Raw genomic sequence first — 19,815 nt, forward strand, 5'->3', positions numbered from 1 at the left:
GTTCCATAAAAAAACAGGGTTTTCTCTAACAAAAATGTCATTAAACATGAAAAAATAATAGTTCATCTAGAGATTTGAGCATGAAAAGTAAAAATATTAGGGTCCTTTTAGATCCCTGAGAATTGTAGTTTTTTTTACTCATTCTTTTAAAATTATGAATCAAAATCGATGTTTATTATTGACATATTTAAGGCTTCAATTACTTCACATCAAATATTCCACTTTGAAATATTTTTGTGGGAAATATTGCATACGTTGTGGCGTTCCATAAAAAAACAGGGTTTTCTCTAACAAAAATGTCATTTAACACATAAAAAAATAATTAATTGTTCATCTAGAGATTTGAGCATGAAAAGTAAAATTATTAGGCTCCTTTTAGATCCCTGAGAATTTTAGTGTTTGTTTTTTTTAACTCATTGTTTTAAAATAATAAATCAAAATCAATATTTATTATTGACCTGTTTAAGGCTTCAATTACTTCACGTCAAATATTCCATCCCGCTTTAAATATTCCACTTGGAAATATTTTTGTGGAAAATATTGCATACGTTGTGGCTTTCTATTAAAAAAAGCCTAACTACTAACAAAAATGTCATTAAACATGAAAAAATAATAGTTAATCTAGAGATTTGAGCATGAAAAGTAAAATTATTAGGGTCCTTTTAGATCCCTGGGAATTTTAGTGTTTTTTTTTAACTCATTGTTTTAAAATAATGAATCAAAATCAATGTTTATTGTTGACATTTAAGGTTTCAATTACTTCACATCAAATATTCCATTCCACTTTGAAATATTTTTGTGGGAAATATTGCATACGTTGTGGCGTTCCATAAAAAAACAGGGATTTCTTTAACAAAAATGTCATTAAATATAAAAAAAATAATAGTTAATCTAGAGATTTGAGCATGAAAAGTAAAAATATTAGGCTCCTTTTAGATCCCTGAGAATTGTAGTTTTTTTTTACTCATTGTTTTAAAATAATGAATCCAAATCAATGTTTATTATTGACCTGTTTAAGGCTTCAATTACTTCACATCAAATATTCCATTCCGCTTTAAATATTCCACTTTGAAATATTTTTGTGGAAAATATTGCATACGTTGTGGCTTTCTATAAAAAAAACCCCATAAAAAACAGGGTTTTCTCTAACAAAAATGTCATTAAACATGAAAAAAACAATAGTTAATCTAGAGATTTGAGCATGAAAAGTAAAAATATTAGGCTCCTTTTAGATCCCTGAGAATTTTAGGGTTTTTTTAACTCATTGTTTTTAAATAATGAATCCAAATCAATGTTTATTATTGACCTGTTAAAGGCTTCAATTACTTCACATCAAATATTCCATTCCGCTTTAAATATTCCACTTTGAAATATTTTTGTGGGAAATATTGCATACGTTGTGGCGTTCCATAAAAAAACAGGGATTTCTCTTAACAAAAATTATAGTTAATCTAGAGATTTGAGCATGAAAAGTACAAATATTAAGGTCCATTTGGATCCCTGAGAATTTTAGTGTTTTTTAACTCATTGTTTTAAAATAATGAATCCAAATCAATGTTTATTATTGACCTGTTTAAGGCTTCAATTACTTCACATCAAATATTCCATTTTGAGAAAAAAAATCTGATAAAATGCATCTTTGGTGTTTTTGTCATAAAAACGTTTTTCTTGAACAAAAAGTGCATTAAATATGATTTTTTTTTTTTTACTTCGACAGATAAATCTGAAGTTGATCTCAAGATTTAAGTGTTAAAAAAAATGAACGCATTGTTTTTGAAAATGGGAAAAAAATATGAAAATGGTCCCAGCATGTTTCACATTTTTCAGTGTTTCAGGGGGAATTTTGCCAGTTAAGTTTTTTGTTAGTAATATTCCAAATTGGGACGTATTTCATTTTGTCCTTTGGAATGTGTCGCGGGCCGCACTTTGGGCACCCTGTGTGTTATTCACGCAGTATGTTTGAAGCCAGCAGGAATTATTCACGCAGTGCTTTATTTGTATTTTTTTACAAGCTTAGGAATGATTAGAAAGGTCACGTGACACTCCTAAAAAGCGTGGTCAATAATGTCTCCCACTCGGATGTGAACATAATAGCAAAGAGTCCACTTCCGCTGCCCTAATTTACAACAGCGGTAGGCGGGGCAAAAAAAAATCAGTTCCTGCCCTCCTATTGGCTGGTTTCTGTGGAGGCGGGGTTTGTGGTGACGTCAGACACACCCGGGATTATCCTGTTGTTTTTTTATGTCTCCTCATCCATCCTAACGCGCTGCTCGGTGCTCGGGGTGGATTATCGCCATGTTGTGACGTTTGCAGCCTCGGCGAGCCTTTACGTAACCTGACGTCGTCTGGAGAAGGATCTGGAAGCTCGCGAGCAGTCGCCCGGATGAGGCGCGCGTCCCGCCACGCAGATGGGCGCCGACGGCAGCAAGAAGGTGAACTGATTGAGCGACAATCTTCTTCCTGAGTCGTGTTTGTTTGGTTTATGCCAACAGGTAGTTAGTTGTAAACCATCGCTTTTCAATAGGACCGTCTCTTACTTTGAAAGCATACTTCCGGTACTACTTCCGTCAGCCAATCAGAACGTGTCTTTCTTCCGGCGATAGTTTGTGCTTTAAAAAAAAAAATTTTTTACCATTTACTTTGAAAGTATACTTCCGGTACTACTTCCGTCAGCCAATCAGAACGTGTCTTTCTTCCGGCGATAGTTTGTGCTTTTAAAAAAAATGTTTTTTACCATTTACTTTGAAAGTATACTTCCGGTACTACTTCCGTCAGCCAATCAGAACGTGTCTTTCTTCCGGCGATAGTTTGTGCTTTTTTAAAAAAACATTTTTTACCATTTACTTTGAGAGTATACTTCCGGTACTACTTCCGTCAGCCAATCAGAACGTGTCTTTCTTCCGGCGATAGTTTGTGCTTTGTAAAAAAAAAAAAATTTACCATTTACTTTGAAAGTATACTTCCGGTACTACTTCCGTCAGCCAATCAGAACGTGTCTTTCTTCCAGCGATAGTTTGTGCTTTTTAAAAAAAATAAAAAATTTACCATTTACTTTGAAAGTATACTTCCGGTACTACTTCCGTCAGCCAATCAGAACGTGTCTTTCTTCCGGCGATAGTTTGTGCTTTTTTAAAAAAACATTTTTTACCATTTACTTTGAAAGTATACTTCCGGTACTACTTCCGTCAGCCAATCAGAACGTGTCTTTCTTCCGGCGATAGTTTGTGCTTTGTAAAAAAAAATTTTTACCATTTACTTTGAAAGTATACTTCCGGTACTACTTCCGTCGGCCAATCAGAACGTGTCTTTCTTCCGGCGATAGTTTCTGCTTTTTTTAAAAAAAAAATTACGATTTACTTTGAAAGTATACTTCCGGTACTACTTCCGTCAGCCAATCAGAACGTGTCTTTCTTCCGGCGATAGTTTGTGCTTTTTAAAAAAATGTAACCATTTACTTTGAAAGTATACTTATGGTACTACTTCCGTCAGCCAATCAGAACGTGTCTTTCTTCCGGCGATTGTTTGTGCTTTTTAAAAAAAAAATGTTTACCACTTACTTTGAAAGTATACTTCCGGTACTACTTCCGTCAGCCAATCAGAACGTGTCTTTCTTCCGGCGATAGTTTTTGCTTTCCTTAAATTGTATTTGTTTTATAAACATTTATTTATAAATTGCAACATTGGTTGTAAACTCAATAAAGTAACTAAAATAGAATGCAAAATATATATATATATAACAAGTGCAAAGCACAAATTCAGTGCGATAGTTTGTGCTCTGTTGACTGCGGGAGTCACGATGACGTCATCATGCACGCTTGTTCTAGTATATAGTTGGGACAGGAGACAATAGTGTGTAACTCATTCAGTGGTCTTTATTGCAACTGCTGGCCCGGACGTAAACACAACACACACTTCCTGCTAGCTGCTGGGACATACCATTCTGTTAGGGGTGCAACCCTTACTCGCCTATAACATCTCCCCTTTCTTAGATGAACCTTTCTAAGAACATAAACAACCCGAATATGTATCCCATATTAACACATTACTAAAATCAAACACATTACAGATTCCGTCCCCCTATTTTTTTTTTTTTTTTTTTTTTTTTTTTCAAACGTGTGTCAACACAACAATAGTCCAGCCTCAGGCCCAAACCCCAGTCCATAATATCTATAAGTCCAACCTGACCGGCACTCTCACCAGCCTGCCACTGGCCGTCCTCTGCTCCGTCACGGGCGTGGCGTTGCCCGCGGGCTGGTGCACACCACTCCGCCTGAGCGGCCTGGCCCCCTGCCCGTTTGTGTCACTGTCCTCCATATTGCCCGTCGTGCTGTCAGACGGATCGCTGTGTTGCTCCTCAGGCGGGCCGCTGCGCTGCATGCTTTGTTGCTCAGGGTGGCGTCCGATCGCCTCCCCCTCAGCTGGCCGCAGATCCACCCGATTCCGTCGATAGAACGTCCCCTCGACATCCACCAGGTATGATCTGGGGCCCGCCTGTTGCAGGCACACGCCCCTCCTCCACCTGCCCGTCCTGTCGCCAGGTAGTGGCTTCATCCTGATGTCTTGGCCGATACACAGCTCGGGCAAGTCTCTGGCCGACCTGTCATACCAGAACTTGGCTGTCTGGTGTTTCGCCCGCAGCTTCTCCGGGACCCCAGTGACTACGCTCGGCTCCAAGAGCGTGTCGGCGACCGGGAGCGGAGTTTTCAGCCTCCGAGACATCAGTCTTTGTGCTGGGCTGCTGAGCATGCCCTCCGTGGGCGTGTTTCTCCACTGTAAGATGGCTATCCATGGGTCATTGCCTGCGCTGGCTGCTTTCTTGCACAGATTCTTCACTATCTTTACTGCCGACTCAGCCTTTCCATTAGACTTTGGGTGCCTGGGTGAAGACATTACATGGCTAAAGTCCCATTCTTTTGCAAACCTCCTGAATGTCCCGCAGTCAAACTGAGAACCACAGTCTGTAATGACCCGGTCAGGCTGTCCGTGTCGTGCGAATTGGGCCTTGCACCTCAGGACTGTGGTCTCTGCTGACAAGTCTGGGAGCAGCTCTATCTCCCAGAAGTCTGAGTAATGGTCAACGATGATCAGAAAATCCTTGCCTGCTTGCCTGAATAGATCCATGCTGAGAATCTGCCATGGCCGCGTCGGGAGTGCATGTGACATCATTGTTTCTCGCTGTTGGTCATGTGAATATTCGTTACATGCTGAACACTGACTCACATAGTCCTTGACTTCACCTTGCATGTTCGGCCAGTACAGCGTGTCTCTGGCCTGTCTGTAACAGGCATCTCCTCCTACGTGGCTGGCGTGGATGCGTTTCAGCATCTCCGCGCGTAACGACTTTGGAATTATGACCCGCTGGCTTTTGAAGAGCACTCCATCTTGTGCGCTGATCTCGTCACGAATTGACCAGTACTCCCTGATCGCCAGAGGAGTATCCTCACGGAGATCTGGCCATCCCCTGAGCACTGCTGCCTTTAGCATCTGGAGGTTTTCATCCATCTCCGTGTGTTGTCTTATCTGCGCCAGGCGCTGTCTGGTGACATTCAGATAATCAGCCTGATTTATCTGTTCAGTGTCCTCCTGCGCCCTCTGCAGGCTACAAACTGCGTGTTTTGTGTAGCTCGTGTCCGTCCTCTGTAGTGGAGCCGTGGCTCTGCTCAACGTGTCACTGATGTGCATGTCTGGGCCCGGCTTGTACACTACCTTGAGGGTGTAGTTCTGAAGTGTGAGCAGCATGCTTTGGAGCCTCTTGGGTGCCGTGAGGAGAGGCTTGTTGAAAATCGAGATGAGTGGCTTGTGGTCCGTTTCTGCTGTGATCTCTCCACGCCCATACAGGTAATAGTGGAATCGCTGGCACGCAAACACAATGCTCAGACACTCCTTTTCGATTTGTGCATAGTTCTGTTCTGTCTGAGTTAGCGCCCGTGATGCAAACCCGACTGGCTGGCCCTCCTGCATCAGACAGCATCCAAGCCCCTTCTGGCTCGCATCACTCTGGATGGTGACTGGCTTGGTCACGTCGTAGTATCTCAGGAGCGGGGCTGCCGTGACCAGCCGCTTGACCTCCTTGACTGCAGCCTCGTGTTTAGGCAGCCAATGCCACGGGACGTCTTTGTCCAGCAGCCTCCGCAGTGGCTCACAGATGTCGGAGGGTCGTGGCATGAACTTTGCGAGATAGGTGACAAACCCTATGAACCGCTGGACTGCTTTGGCGTCGGTGGGGTGTGGCATGTCCTGGACTGCCCTGATCTTTTCTGGGTCTGCCTTGAGCCCCTCTGCTGACAGAATATGCCCATGAAACTTGACCTCTCTAAGCCTGAACTGCAGCTTCTTTAGACTCAATCTTAGCTTAACTTCTCTGCACCTCTCCATGAGCGCTATCAGTTTTGTGTCATGGTCCTGTATGGCCTCCTCATCTGTCTCCCCACACCCTACCACCAGTATGTCATCTGCGATTGGCTCTACACCAGCAAGCCCTGCCAGCAGCTCATGCTGCTTCCGCTGGTATACCTCTGGCGCTACTGACACACCAAACGGTAGCTTTAACCAGCGCTTCCTGCCCCACGGTGTCCAGAACGTAGTCATGTAACTACTGTCCTCATCTAGCCTACACTGTAAAAAGGCATCACGTGCGTCTACAAGGGTGAATATGCGCGCTTTAGGCAGCTTGTATAGCACATCCTCTAAGGTCGGCATTAGGTAATGTGACCTCTTCAGAGCTTGATTTAGAAACTTGGGGTCTATGCAGATCCTCACCTTGTCTGGCTGTCTGACTATCACCATGTTGCTAATCCACTCACTTGGCTCTGACACTGAGGCTAGGTGCCCATCTCGCTCATATTTATCTAGCTGAGCCTTGACTGCCTCTCTGAGTGCCACTGGCACATTGCGTGGGGGAGCCTGCACCGGGGCTATATCTTTGTCTAGCTCAAAATGAACCTCCCCTGTGACGGATTCGACTGGACTGTTAAAAACATCATCATATGTCATAACAAGGTGCTGCCTAGTTAGTGGCTCTGACCTGCTCTGCCCCACCATAAGCAGCTCCTGAGGGATGGTGAAGCGCATTAGGCCTAGCCGCTCACTGGTTTCGCCCGACAGCAGGGGTCTCTGCTTGCTTCTCACTATCTCGAACTCAAGCTTGTGTGTTTTGCCCCTCACTACACACTCTGTCCTGAATATCCCTATGGATTGCATCGTTTCGCCTGAATACAGTACCAATCTGGTCTGGCTCGGCCCTAACTCCACACCAGGCGCCAGTCTTCTCTTGTCTTGTATACTCATCACATTACAGGTCGCCCCTGAATCTAGCTGGCACCTCTGAGACCCACCATTCACTCTTATGTTAGCAAACCATTTCCTCCCACCGCCCTGGACTGCACCTATGCTCTCTGTTGTGTAGATGTGGGCCTCTGTGCTGTCCCTGACCATATCCTCCTGGACCTCAGCCTCTGCTATGTTCAATTGTCGGGCTTGTCTCCCCTTCAGGCACACCTTAGCGAAATGATTTGCTGTTCCGCAATTGCGGCAGTTCTTCCCATATGCTGGGCAAAGTTCACGTCCGCGCTTGTGCATGTTGCCACAATATCTACATGCAGCACCCTCACTCTGTGCCTGATTCTGAAACTTGCTAAAGTGTTCCTGCTTAGATGTTGGTCGCGGCCGCCGGCCATCTGTCGCATGCACTGCCTCCAGCGGCCTGTCCTGTGCCATCGTCTTCAACCTGATATCCGTCATTTCAGCAGCTCTGCATATTTCGATGGCTGATGTCAGCGTGAGATCCTTCTCTCTGAGCATGCGACGCCGCACACCCTCATCACTGACACCCAACACCACTCTGTCTCTTATAAGTTCCTCTCCGAGTTGGCCATACTCACAGGAAGCAGCTTTTTCCCTCAGCCTCGTTACAAACGCATCAATGGGCTCCCCTTCATCTTGCTTGCAGTTGCCGAAAACGTATCTCTCGAATATTACATTTCTGGCTGGCTTGAAATACGCACCGAGACTCTCGAGGATGACGTCCACGTCCTTCTGCTGGTCCGCCGTGAGTCCCAGGTTATGCTTGTATATGTGGCGGCATTCAGCGCCCATCACTCGTCGCAGGGTTGCTGCCTGCACTTCCTTTGATTTTTCTTTTAGTCCTGATGCCAGAATATAATCCTCAAATTCGGCTCTAAAATTGTCCCAATTACTTGTGATATCGCCACTCAGCTTCATTTCCTCCGGTGGTGGTATGCTGGAAGCCATGGTGAAGCTATCGCTGTTAGCCTAGCTTGTTGCTAACGGCTAAATCTCCCGTCTTCGCCTCCACTGCTCCTTCTTTTTTTTTTCTTTTTTTTTTTCGTGTGTGCCGTCAGTGCAGCACGACAACACACAACCCTCAAACTTTGGGTCTAGCCACTTCTGACGCCATGTTCTAGTATATAGTTGGGACAGGAGACAATAGTGTGTAACTCATTCAGTGGTCTTTATTGCAACTGCTGGCCCGGACGTAAACACAACACACACTTCCTGCTAGCTGCTGGGACATACCATTCTGTTAGGGGTGCAACCCTTACTCGCCTATAACAACGCTCCGTTGCACACGTGACGTGACTGTGGGCCTTCAGGCATGTGGACGGACGCCTATATATAAATATTTAAATGCGCGCTACTTTCATTAGACGCAGCTGTTACCAATGTAAGTACAATAGTGACGCCATTGTCAAAATCAGCAGTATTACGTTTGTTTGTATAGCTCGTGTACCTATTAAAATTAATATTTTAATGTATTAAGTAGAATGAAGCTAAAGTAACAAGAATGTTATATTTTAAATTAGGACAGAGGTGTCCACCATCTGAACAATCAAAACATGCGGCGGCCATTTTGATATTTTTCGTTTTTTAAAACCAATATAATATATCCATCCATTCATTTCCTACCGCTTGTCCCTTTCGGGGTCGCGGGGGGACAAGTCGCCACCTCATCACAGGGCCAACACAGATCGACAGACAACATTCACACATTAGGGACCATTTAGTGTTGCCAATCAACATATCGATTTTTTTTACATTTAGGGAAGGGTGTCCGTCTTAAAAATGGAAAAGTAAGTCATATATTGTATTTTTTTCTACGCATAAATCTCTAGATCAACTTCAGGTCTATCTGTCGATATAAAGTTAAAAATATGTATGGTTTTCTTTTTGTTAAAGAAAACCCAGTTTTTAAGGCAAAAACACAAATAAAATGTAAGTATTTGGAGCCTTAAATATACAATAAGTCATAACAACATTGATTTTGATTCATTATTATTTTTACAATGACATAAATCCCACTAAAATTATTGGCCATAAAAAGTCTGAAAAAGAAACCATATATTATTGTATTGTTTTACTTTTAATGCTTAAATCTCTAGATGAACTTCAGATCCATCTTTTGATATAATACAAAAAACAAAATGTTTCATAAAATATTTTTATATGGAAAAAAACACAAAATATGTCATCTTTTCCCCAAAAAGATTTTCAAAGTAGAATAATTGATGTAAAGTAATTGGAGCCTTTACAACTTTACAATATTTTACAATAACTTTACAATATTTTGTACTATAGTTGTGCAACATTTTTGCAATATTGTACCATTTTTTTTTACGATATTTGCACATTTGCGCAATATTTTTACAGTATTTGTACAATGCGTTACAATATTTGACACTACCTTTACAATATTTTTACAAAAATGTACAATATTGTTACAATATTTTCAGTATCTTTACAATGTTTTTACAATACGTGTACAATATTTTGTACAATATTTGCACAACATATTTGCAATATTTTACAATATTTGTACACAAATGTACAATATTTTTTACAATAACTTTACAATATTTTGTACTATAGTTGTACATTTTTGCAATATTTTACACTATTTACAATATTTGAAAAAAAAAGTACAACATTTTTTACAATAATGTTACAATATTTTGTACTATAGTTGTACATTTTTGCAATATTTTACACTATATTTACAATATTTGTACAAAAATACAATATTTTTTACAATATTTTACAATAACTTTACAATATTTTGTACAATATTTGCACAACATATTTGTACACAAATGTACAATATTTGCACAACGTATTTGCAATATTTTACACTATTTTTACAATATTTGTATACAAATGTACAATATTTTTTACAATAACTTTACAATATTTTGTACTATAGTTGTACATTTTTGCAATATTTTACACTATTTAAAATATTTTTTAAAAAGTACAATATTTTTTACAATATTTTACAATAACTTTACAATATTTTGTACTACAGTTGTACAACATTTTTGCAATATTTTACACCATATTTACAATATTTGTACAAAATTGTACAATATATTTTACAATAACTTTACAATATTTTGTACTATAGTTGTAAAACATTTTTGAAATATTAAAAAATATTTATACAATATTTTATTTTACAATATTTTTACAATATTTGCACATTTGTGCAGTATTTTTACAATACAATATTTTACACTACCTTTACAATACTTTTACAAAAATGTACAATATTTTGTACAATATGTGTACAATATTTTTTACAATATTTGTACAACATTTTTGCAATATTTTACACTATTTAAAAATATTTTTACAATAGATCTTGACACACTTTGGACACCTTTGTTGGAGAACATTCTAAGGTAACGATTCTTCCTCACCAGAGGCCCGCTGACGCCCGGGAGGACCAGCACCTGGCGTCGGGATGGCGCGGCTTCCTGTCCGGCATGAGCCTGTCCCTCCCCGCCGCCGTCTGCCGTCTGGCCCCGCCCCCCCTGCGCCCGGGTGGGCGGCGCATGCTCCAGGCCAAGGCCCCCGACATCCCCGAACATGTGCTGAGGCTGGCGGCGGTGGGGCCCGACAAGCTGAGGGCGGAGTGGAGCCTGCCGGGCTGGGTGACCATGTTCCTGCCCGAGTTCCCACACAGGCCCGTACCTGGACAGGAACACTTTCAGGTAATGTGACCTCTGACCTCTCCCACTGGGCTGACCTTGAGGTGTTCGTATTGCTTCCCACCTTGTCAGGTGTTGGGCTACATCGCCAAAGGTTCTTTCGGCCCCATCCTGAAGGTGAAGGACAAGAGCAAGCAGAAGACGTACGCTGTCAAGGTACCTTGTGCAAAGATGCACGCTCTGTTCCAGGGTCACACACTGGCAGCTTCAAGTGGAAGAAGAAGTTAAGCGTTGTGGCTCATGTCCGCAGGTGATACCCAAATGTGAGATCCTCAGACTGGGCGTGTTGGAGCAGTCCAAGGAAGAGGTCATAGTTCAGGTGGGTGACCCACACCTGCAAACATCCACAGACTGATCTACTGCGCCATATTTGGCATATATATACATACTGTATATACATATACAGATATGAATACAACATATTAGGCTTGTACGGTAGTATAGTACCGCGATACCAATTAATCATTTTCTGTACTATATCTGAACCGCGCCCGTGTTGAAGTCACGTCGTGAAATTGCTGGTTTACAAGCAGAGGAGCATGTTCGGCAGCGCACAATCACGGAGTACTTACAAGCAGACACAGTGTGTAGACAGAAAAGGGAGAACGGACGTATTTTGGCTTAAAAAGTAAAGATAAAGGTGAAGTTATAACACTGAAACGCCCTCAGGAAGAGCTGCTTTAAAACATGGCTAGCTAGCGGCTAACGTCCATCCGCCGTCTGCAGTGTTGTAGCTACTTCTAAATCACTAATCCTGGTCTCCATGGCAACGAATAAAGTAAGTTTCTTACAAGTATCATCGCTGCAGGACGAGGAATAGCTTAACATGTTTCACTACACACCGTAGCTCACCGGCATCACAATGTAAACAAACGCCATGGCTGGATCTACACCTGACATCCACTGTAATGATACCAAGTACAGGTACGTATTTAGTCGATGCTACTATGATTACGTCGATATTTTTTGGCATCACAACTTCCTTTTTCGTTTTTTTAAATGTTTAATATGTTTATAAAGTCAGTAAATACGTCCGTGGACACATGAGGACTTTGAATATGACCAATGTATGATCCTGTAACTACTTGGTATCGGATTGATACCCAAATGTGTGGTATCATCCAAAACTAATGTCAAGTATCCAAAAAACAGAAGAATAAGTGATGATTACATTTGAACAGAAGTGTAGACAGAACGTGTTAAAAGAGAAAGTAAGCAGAGATATTAACAGTAAATGAACAAGTAGATTAATAATGAATTTTCTACCACTTGTCCTTAATAATTTTGACAAAATAATAGGTGTATAAATGACACAATATGTTACTGCATACGTCAGCAGACTAATTAAGAGCCTTTGTTTGTTTACTTACTACTAAAAGACAAGTTGTCTAGTGTGTTCACTATTTTATTTAAGGACTAAACTGCAATAAGAAACATATGTTTCATGTACCCTAAGATTTTTTGTTCAAATAAAGCAAATAATGCCATTTTTTTGTAGTCCCCTTTATTTAGAAAAGTATCGAAATAATTTTAGTACCGGTACCAAAATATTGGTATCGTTACAAAACTACAACATATACACATATGAAGAATAAAAAGTATAATAATTTTTTATTAGTAATATAATCATTCTCCCCAAATATGTTTTGATATTTATTATTATTATTTATTTGAGTTATATATATATATTATATGTATGTATATATATAATATATATGTACATTTGTATATATAGTATGTATATTAATATATGTATGTATATATTAATATGTACATATTTATGTATATGTGCATAAATATATATATATATACAGTAGATATGTACATATTTATGTATATATATATGTGTATATAATGTAAATGTATAGTATATATGTACATATGTATAGCATCAAACTTAAAAATCTGGGATTTTGATACTCTGCGCCATATTTATACGCATGTCAACTGTTCCCTTGTGTTTGCATAGTAACAGGCTAACATTACGTTAGCCTGTTACTATGCAAACACACTATTTATTTTTGATGTCTTAACTTAACTCCGACGCAGCACTGATAGCACGTCTGTCAAAATGTTGGTGGGAATTGTACAGTCCAACAAAATATTGCAGTGTAAAATGGGGCATTTGTCAACATGAAGAAGCATCAAATATTTATAGACACGTATTACTTACACGTACAAAGTGTACAGCGTCTTGGAAAGTGTCCGGTAACAAGCGTGTGCGCATCATACCATTTACTGTGTTATTGTGACTACTAGATTTCCCCAAAAAATATAAAATAACATTTTAAAAAATAACTATTGAATTAGCAAAAAAATAAATTTAAAAAAGTGCAAAAACAAAGTTAAAAAAAAAATATATATATATATTTTACTGACCATTGGCACTTTTTTACTTTGGCCCTTGGAGACAAAGTCTAGAGCAGGGGTCAGCAACCTTTTTGAAAGCAAGAGCTACTTCTTGGGTAGTGATTAATGTGAAGGGCTACCAGTTTGATACACACTTAAATAAATTGCCAGAAATAGCCAATTTGCTCAATTTACCTTTAACTCTGTTATTATTAATAATTAATGATATTTACACTTAATTGAATGGTTTAAAAGAGGAGAAAACACGAGAAAAATTACTATTAAATTTTGAAACATAGTTTATCTTCAATTTCGACTCTTTAAAATTCAAAATTCAACCGAAAAAAAAAGAGAAAAACTAGCTAATTCGAATCTTTTTGAAAAAATAAAAAAAATAATTTATGGAAAATCATTAGTAATTTTTCCTGATTAAGATTAATTTTAGAATTTTGATGACTGAATAGGTTAAAATCCAATCTACACTTTGTTAGAATATATAACAAATTGGACCAAGCGATGAGGTGGCGACTTGTCCAGGGTGTACTCCGCCTTCCGCCCGATTGTAGCTGAGATAGGCTCCAGCACCCCCGCAACCCCAAAGGGAATAAGCGGTAGAAAATGGATGGATGGATGGATGGACCAAGCTATATTTCTAACAAAGACAAATCATTATTTCTTTTAGATTTTCCAGAACAAAAATTTTAAAAGAGATTCAAAAGACTTTGAAATAAGATTTGAATTTGATTCTACAGATTTTCTAGATTTGCCAGAATAATTTTTTTGAATTTTAATCATAATAAGTTTGAAGAAATATTTCACAAATATTCTTCATCGAAAAAACAGAAGCTAAAATGAAGAATTAAATTAAAATGTATTTATTATTCTTTACAATAAAAAAAATAAATTTACTTGAACATTGATTTAAATTGTCAGGAAAGAAGAGGAAGGAATTTAAAAGGTAAAAAGGTATATGTGTTTAAAAATCCTAAAATCATTTTTAAGGTTGTATTTTTTATCTAAAATTGTCTTTCTGAAAGTTATAAGAAGCAAAGTAAAAAAATTAATGAATTTATTTAAACAAGTGAAGACCAAGTCTTTAAAATATTTTCTTGCATTTTCAAATTCTATTTGAGTTTTGTCTCTCTTAGAATTAAAAATGTCGGGCAAAGCGAGACCAGCTTGCTAGTAAATAAATACAATTTAAAAAATCGAGGCAGCTCACTGGTAAGTGCTGCTATTTGAGCTATTTTTAGAACAGGCCAGCGGGCTACTCATCTGGTCCTTACGGGCTACCTGGTGCCCGCGGGCACCACGTTGGTGACCCCTGGTCTAGAGGGCTCTCATAAAAATATATTTAAAAGGCATGTAAACGGTTTTTTATGCTTCACCTATGAAGATATTGGATTGATAATAAATAATGACCACATCAACAAAATGAAAGAGGGTTTATGTACGTCTGATGCAGCTACTGTACTTACTTCAAAAACCACATGGAGACGTCGCCTACAGCCGCGGCCTTACCTGGCACTAATCAGGAGGCTCCAGCCGGCTGCTGAGCGTGTTCATTGGCGCACTTTCAGACGCACATGTCCTCTAGAGTGGACACACCTGGCCCTGACCTTTGAACCTGTGCCCGCAGCGCCAGGTTCATCACCCGTTTGTCCACGACCTGCAGGACTGTTGGCAGACACAGCGCCACCTCTACATTAGTGAGTCCCACAGTCACCCCCAGATTCTCCATGGTGTCGCTTTAATACCCGCCCCCACCCACCCATGCTCCCCCCGACTCACTCTGTTTGTTTCCCACACACTGGCCCTGTGGACTTCCTGTGTCACGTAGCGAGAGCACTTCCCCCCGCCCCCTGGAATAAGGCAGTCACATGACACGAATGGCGCCCACAAGATGGAGTCCTGCGTGCGTTGATGGTGATCTTCTCTCTCCCCTCCCCCGCAGTGTGTGACTATTGCGGCACGGGCGACCTCTACACCTACTGGCAGATGATCGGACACTTCGCCGAGGACACGGTGCGAGTGTTCGCGGCCGAGCTGGGCTGCGCGCTAGGTACAGGAGCGCACGCCGCCATCGCCGTCGCACACGTCTCATCCAGACTTCTTTTGTCTTGCAGGATTCCTGCACGACTTTGGAATCATCCACAGAGACGTGAAGGTAGGGGAAATGTTTCTGTGGCGGACGCCAACAAGCTAATGGCGTCTTTCTGCTTGTTACTGCGCCGCTAACTTGCTGCTACTTAGAGATGTCCGATAATGGCTTTTTTGCCCATATTCCGATATTGTCCAACTCTTAATTACGATTCCGATATCAGCCGATACCGATATATACAGTGGTGGAATTAACACATTATTATGCCTAATTTTGTTGTGATGCCCCGTTGGATGCATTCAACAATGTAACAAGGTTTTCCAAAATAAATCAACTCAAATTATGGGTTGCGGAGGAGATCTTGCCCCAAGTGGAGGAGTTCAAGTACCTGGGAGTCTTGTTCACGAGTGAGGGAAGAGTGGATGGTGAGATCGACAGGCGGATCGGTGCGGCGTCTTCAGTAATGCGGACGCTGTATCGATCCGTTGTGGTGAAGAAGGAGCTGAGCCGGAAGGCAAAGCTCTCAATTTACCGGTCGATCTACGTTCCCATCCTCACCTATGGTCATGAGCTTTGGGTTATGACCGAAAGGACAAGATCACGGGTACAAGCGGCCCAAATGAGTTTCCACCGCCGGGTGGCGGGTCTCTCCCTTAGAGATAGGGTGAGAAGCTCTGCCATCCGGGGGGAGCTCAAAGTAAAGCCGCTGCTCCTCCACATGGAGAGGAGCCAGATGGGGTGGTTCGGGCATCTGGTCAGGATGCCACCCTAAACACCTCCCTCGGGAGGTGTTTAGGGCACGTCCGACCGGTAGGAGGCCACGGGGAAGACCCAGGACACGTTGGGAAGACTATGTCTCCCGGCTGGCCTGGGAACACCTCGGGATCCCCCGGGAAGAGCTGGACCAAGTGGCTGGGGAGAGGGAAGTCTGGGCTTCCCTGCTTAGGCTGCTGCCCCCGCGACCCCACCTCGGATAAGCGGAAGAGGATGGATGGATGGAAGTTATGGAAAAAAATGGCAACATGGCACTGCCATATTTATTATTGAAGTCACAAAGTGCATGATTTTTTTTAACATGCCTCAAAACAGCAGCTTGGAATTTGGGACATGCTCTCCCTGAGAGAGCATCAGGAGGTTGAGGTGGGCGGGGTTGAGTTGGGGGAGGTAGGGGGTGGCGGGGGGTGTATATTGTAGCGTCCCGGAAGAGTTAGTGCTGCAAGGGGTTCTGGGTATTTCTTCTGTTGTGTTACGGTGCGGATGTTCTCCCGATATGTGTTTGTCATTCTTGTTTGGTGTGGGTTCACATATTTGTAACAGTGTTAAAGTTGTTTATACACAACCCTCAGTGTGACCTGTATGGCTGTTGACCAAGTATGCCTTGCATTCACTTGTGTGTGTGTGTGAAAAGCCGTAGATATTATGTGATTGGGCCAGCACGCAAAGGCAGTGCCTTTAAGACACGCCCCCAATATTGTTGTCCGGGTGGAAATCGGGTGAATGGTTGCCCCGGGAGATTTTCGGGAGGGGCACTGAAATTCGGGAGTCTCCCGGGAAAATCAGGAGGGTTGGCGAGTATGACTGGGAGACGCAACTTCTCCCTACGTCCGTGTACCACTCCGTTTTAAAAAGTCATACATTTTACTTTTTGAAACCGATACCGATAACTTCCGATATTGCATGTCAAAGCATTTATCGACCGATAATATCGGCAGTCCGATATTATCGGACATCTCTGCTGCTAATCATTCGTAACACATCGGAGACGCGACTTACGAACCCCTCAGGTTTGCGAACTCTTACGTCCGCGTGGGAACGTTTCATTCCTTTGTTTTGCCTCCCGCTGGCGGCCGTTGTGTGCCGGCTCGTATCGAAGAGATTGAGGAAGCCACAGCAGGTTTTTAATTGTGATGAGGGTGCACCTCTCTGGAAAATATCTACACGTTACACTGTGTACAAAGCTGCACTAAAATATGGACTTTTGTCGAGGCCGGAACCAATTATTCATATTTACATTGTTTCTTATGGAGAAATGTGCTTCACTTTACACCACTTTTCTGTTTAGGAACCCTGTTCCAGGATCAGTTCAGTTTGTAAATGGAGGCTCCACCTCCAAGTGTTATGCGGTGCCAAGGTGTACCTAAGGGTGTGGCCATTGAGTTAAGAAAAAATGCTCCGATCAGCACCCTTTACCTATCGATCACCAAAAGTAAAGAACCACCAGGGTGGCTGTAGGCAACATCCGGTCTTTTAGTATTTTTAACATCCACAAGATGGCAGTGTCTGCAGCTACTCAGCTCTGCATGCACTTTAATTTGTTAGAGGCGTTACTTGTTGACAACAAATTCCTCCGTTTAGCGCGATTTCATTGGTTGCGTTGTACGAGAAGTCAGTACCTGCAGGACTTCGAAGGATGACGCTCAGACCTACTTCCTGTTCCTGTCTACTTCCTGTTCCTGTCTACGTGTATCATAAAAACATTCACTTCCTAGTTGACATGCGTTTATAAATTTATTCAACATTGATTTATTCAAGGTAGGACAATTAGGAACATATTTAATCTGCAAAGTGAATGCTGCCTTTTTCATGTTAGAGATGTTGAAGTGTGATGACAATCACTCATCGTCAGAAATGAGCGCTATAACTCGCTGTCGTCGCTTCCAAATTGTTCTTAACGTGCGAAGCTTTTGGTGCTGATTCTTTCTGTATTTATAATTAATTATTACTATTATTAGTTATGGTCCGTGTTAGAAATATTACTTTTAAAAAAGTAATGAATTATAGTTACTTGTAACTCTGCCAAAAAAGTAACGGAATTACTCTTTATTAGATGTAATTAATTTTACTAAAAATTCCAATATCTGGCATCTGCAGTTGAAAGACGTTTCATGAGAGCAGAGTGAGTGCGCCGTCGCTCAGTGGCGTGTGACGTCAGCGAGAGAGCCGGACAGAGCAGCATTAGCGCAGCTGTGTTTGTTAGCTCTCGCGGGACTGGGTTGCGTTAGTGCAAGTTGATAAAGATATTGAATGTGGCTGTAGTCTCCTCGTCCACAAACGGGGTATTGTGGAATTGCAAGCTAGTAGTAGTGTGTGTACTTAAAAGCTGTGTGTTGTTTGCTGTGTGATGTCGCCTTCTTCTATTTGGTATCAAGTTTATTTTAGTGTTTAGCTCTGCTCGTTGCTTTCACTAGTAAAAAGTTACTTCCTGCATTGAACTTGCTGGGCTTCTGACGCGGTCTTGTTGACGTACAACCACATCAAAAGGGCGTAGAACATAACAAAAATGTCAACTTTAAATCAACAGATCGATCTGAAGTTGATCTAGATCATCCATCCATTTTCTACCGCTTGTCCCTTTCGGGGTCGCGGGGGGTGCTGGAGCCTATCTCAGCTAGTGGTTCTTAAACTTTTTTCACCAAGTGCCACCTCGGAAAAAACGTTGCTCTCCAAGTACCACAATAATGACCAACGTTAAAGTACAGTAGCGTAGTAGGCCTGAGTATTCATTAAAAACAAGGCAGAGGTTTTATTTAACAAGTATATTTAAAGGCCTACTGAAATGAATGTTTTTTATTTAAACGGGAATAGCAGATCCATTCTATGTGTCATACGTGATTATTTTGCGATATTGCCATATTTTTGCGGAAAGGATTTAGTAGAGAAAATTGACGATAAAGTTTGCAACTTTTGCTCGCTGATAAAAAAAACCTTGCCCCTACCGGAAGTAGCGTGACGTCACAAGCGGTAGTGCTGCTCACAATTCCCCGTTGTTTACAATGGAGCGAGAGATATTAGGAGCGAGAAAGTGACGATTACCCCATTAATTTGAGCGAGGATGAAAGATTCGTGGATGAGGAACGTTAGAGTGACAGACTAGAATGCAGTTCAAGAGATATCTTTTTTCGCTCTGACCGTAACTTAGGTACAAGCTGGCTCATTGGATTCCACACTCTCTCCTTTTTCTATTGTGGATCACAGATTTGTATTTTAAACCACCTGGGATACTATATCCTCTTGAAAATGAGAGTCCAGAACGCCAAATGGACATTCACAGTGACTTTTATCTCCACGACAATACATCGACGAAGCTCTTAGCATGAGCTAACGTGATAGCATCTGTCTCAAATGCAGATAGAAACAAAATAAATAAATCCCTGACTGGGAGGATAGACAGAAGATCAACAATACTACTATCAGGAGACACCGAACCAAACACTGGACATGTAAATACACGGTTAATGCTGTGCCGCCTGTCGAAGCCTAGCAATGCTGTTGCTAACGACGCTAACTTAACAACGGGACCTTGTCAGAGCTATGATAAAAACATTAGCGCTCCACCTACGCCAGCCAGCCCTCCTCCGCTCA

The 19,815-nt window shown here is 41.4% G+C and overlaps 1 protein-coding gene across 2 annotated transcripts in view; it reads left to right on the plus strand.

Moving 5' to 3' along the window:
* Nucleotides 1-811: 811 nt before the first annotated feature.
* rskrb (ribosomal protein S6 kinase related b) overlaps nt 812-19,815 on the plus strand; it is a 30,902-nt gene continuing 11,898 nt past the window's right edge. The window contains exons 1-7 of one of the 2 annotated variants that reach the window (XM_062049241.1): nt 812-2,432; nt 10,716-11,006; nt 11,076-11,159; nt 11,254-11,322; nt 14,992-15,061; nt 15,307-15,414; nt 15,479-15,519. In XM_062049241.1, the coding sequence (XP_061905225.1) occupies nt 2,409-2,432; nt 10,716-11,006; nt 11,076-11,159; nt 11,254-11,322; nt 14,992-15,061; nt 15,307-15,414; nt 15,479-15,519 (687 nt within the window). In that variant the 5' untranslated portion in view covers nt 812-2,408. Of the gene's footprint in view, nt 2,433-8,594; nt 8,684-10,715; nt 11,007-11,075; nt 11,160-11,253; nt 11,323-14,991; nt 15,062-15,306; nt 15,415-15,478; nt 15,520-19,815 lie in introns of those variants that run through there. The other variant, XM_062049242.1, reaches the window with a different exon arrangement.

The sequence above is a fragment of the Entelurus aequoreus genome, linkage group LG05 (assembly GCF_033978785.1).
Source record: "Entelurus aequoreus isolate RoL-2023_Sb linkage group LG05, RoL_Eaeq_v1.1, whole genome shotgun sequence".
Lineage (NCBI taxonomy): Eukaryota > Metazoa > Chordata > Actinopteri > Syngnathiformes > Syngnathidae > Entelurus > Entelurus aequoreus.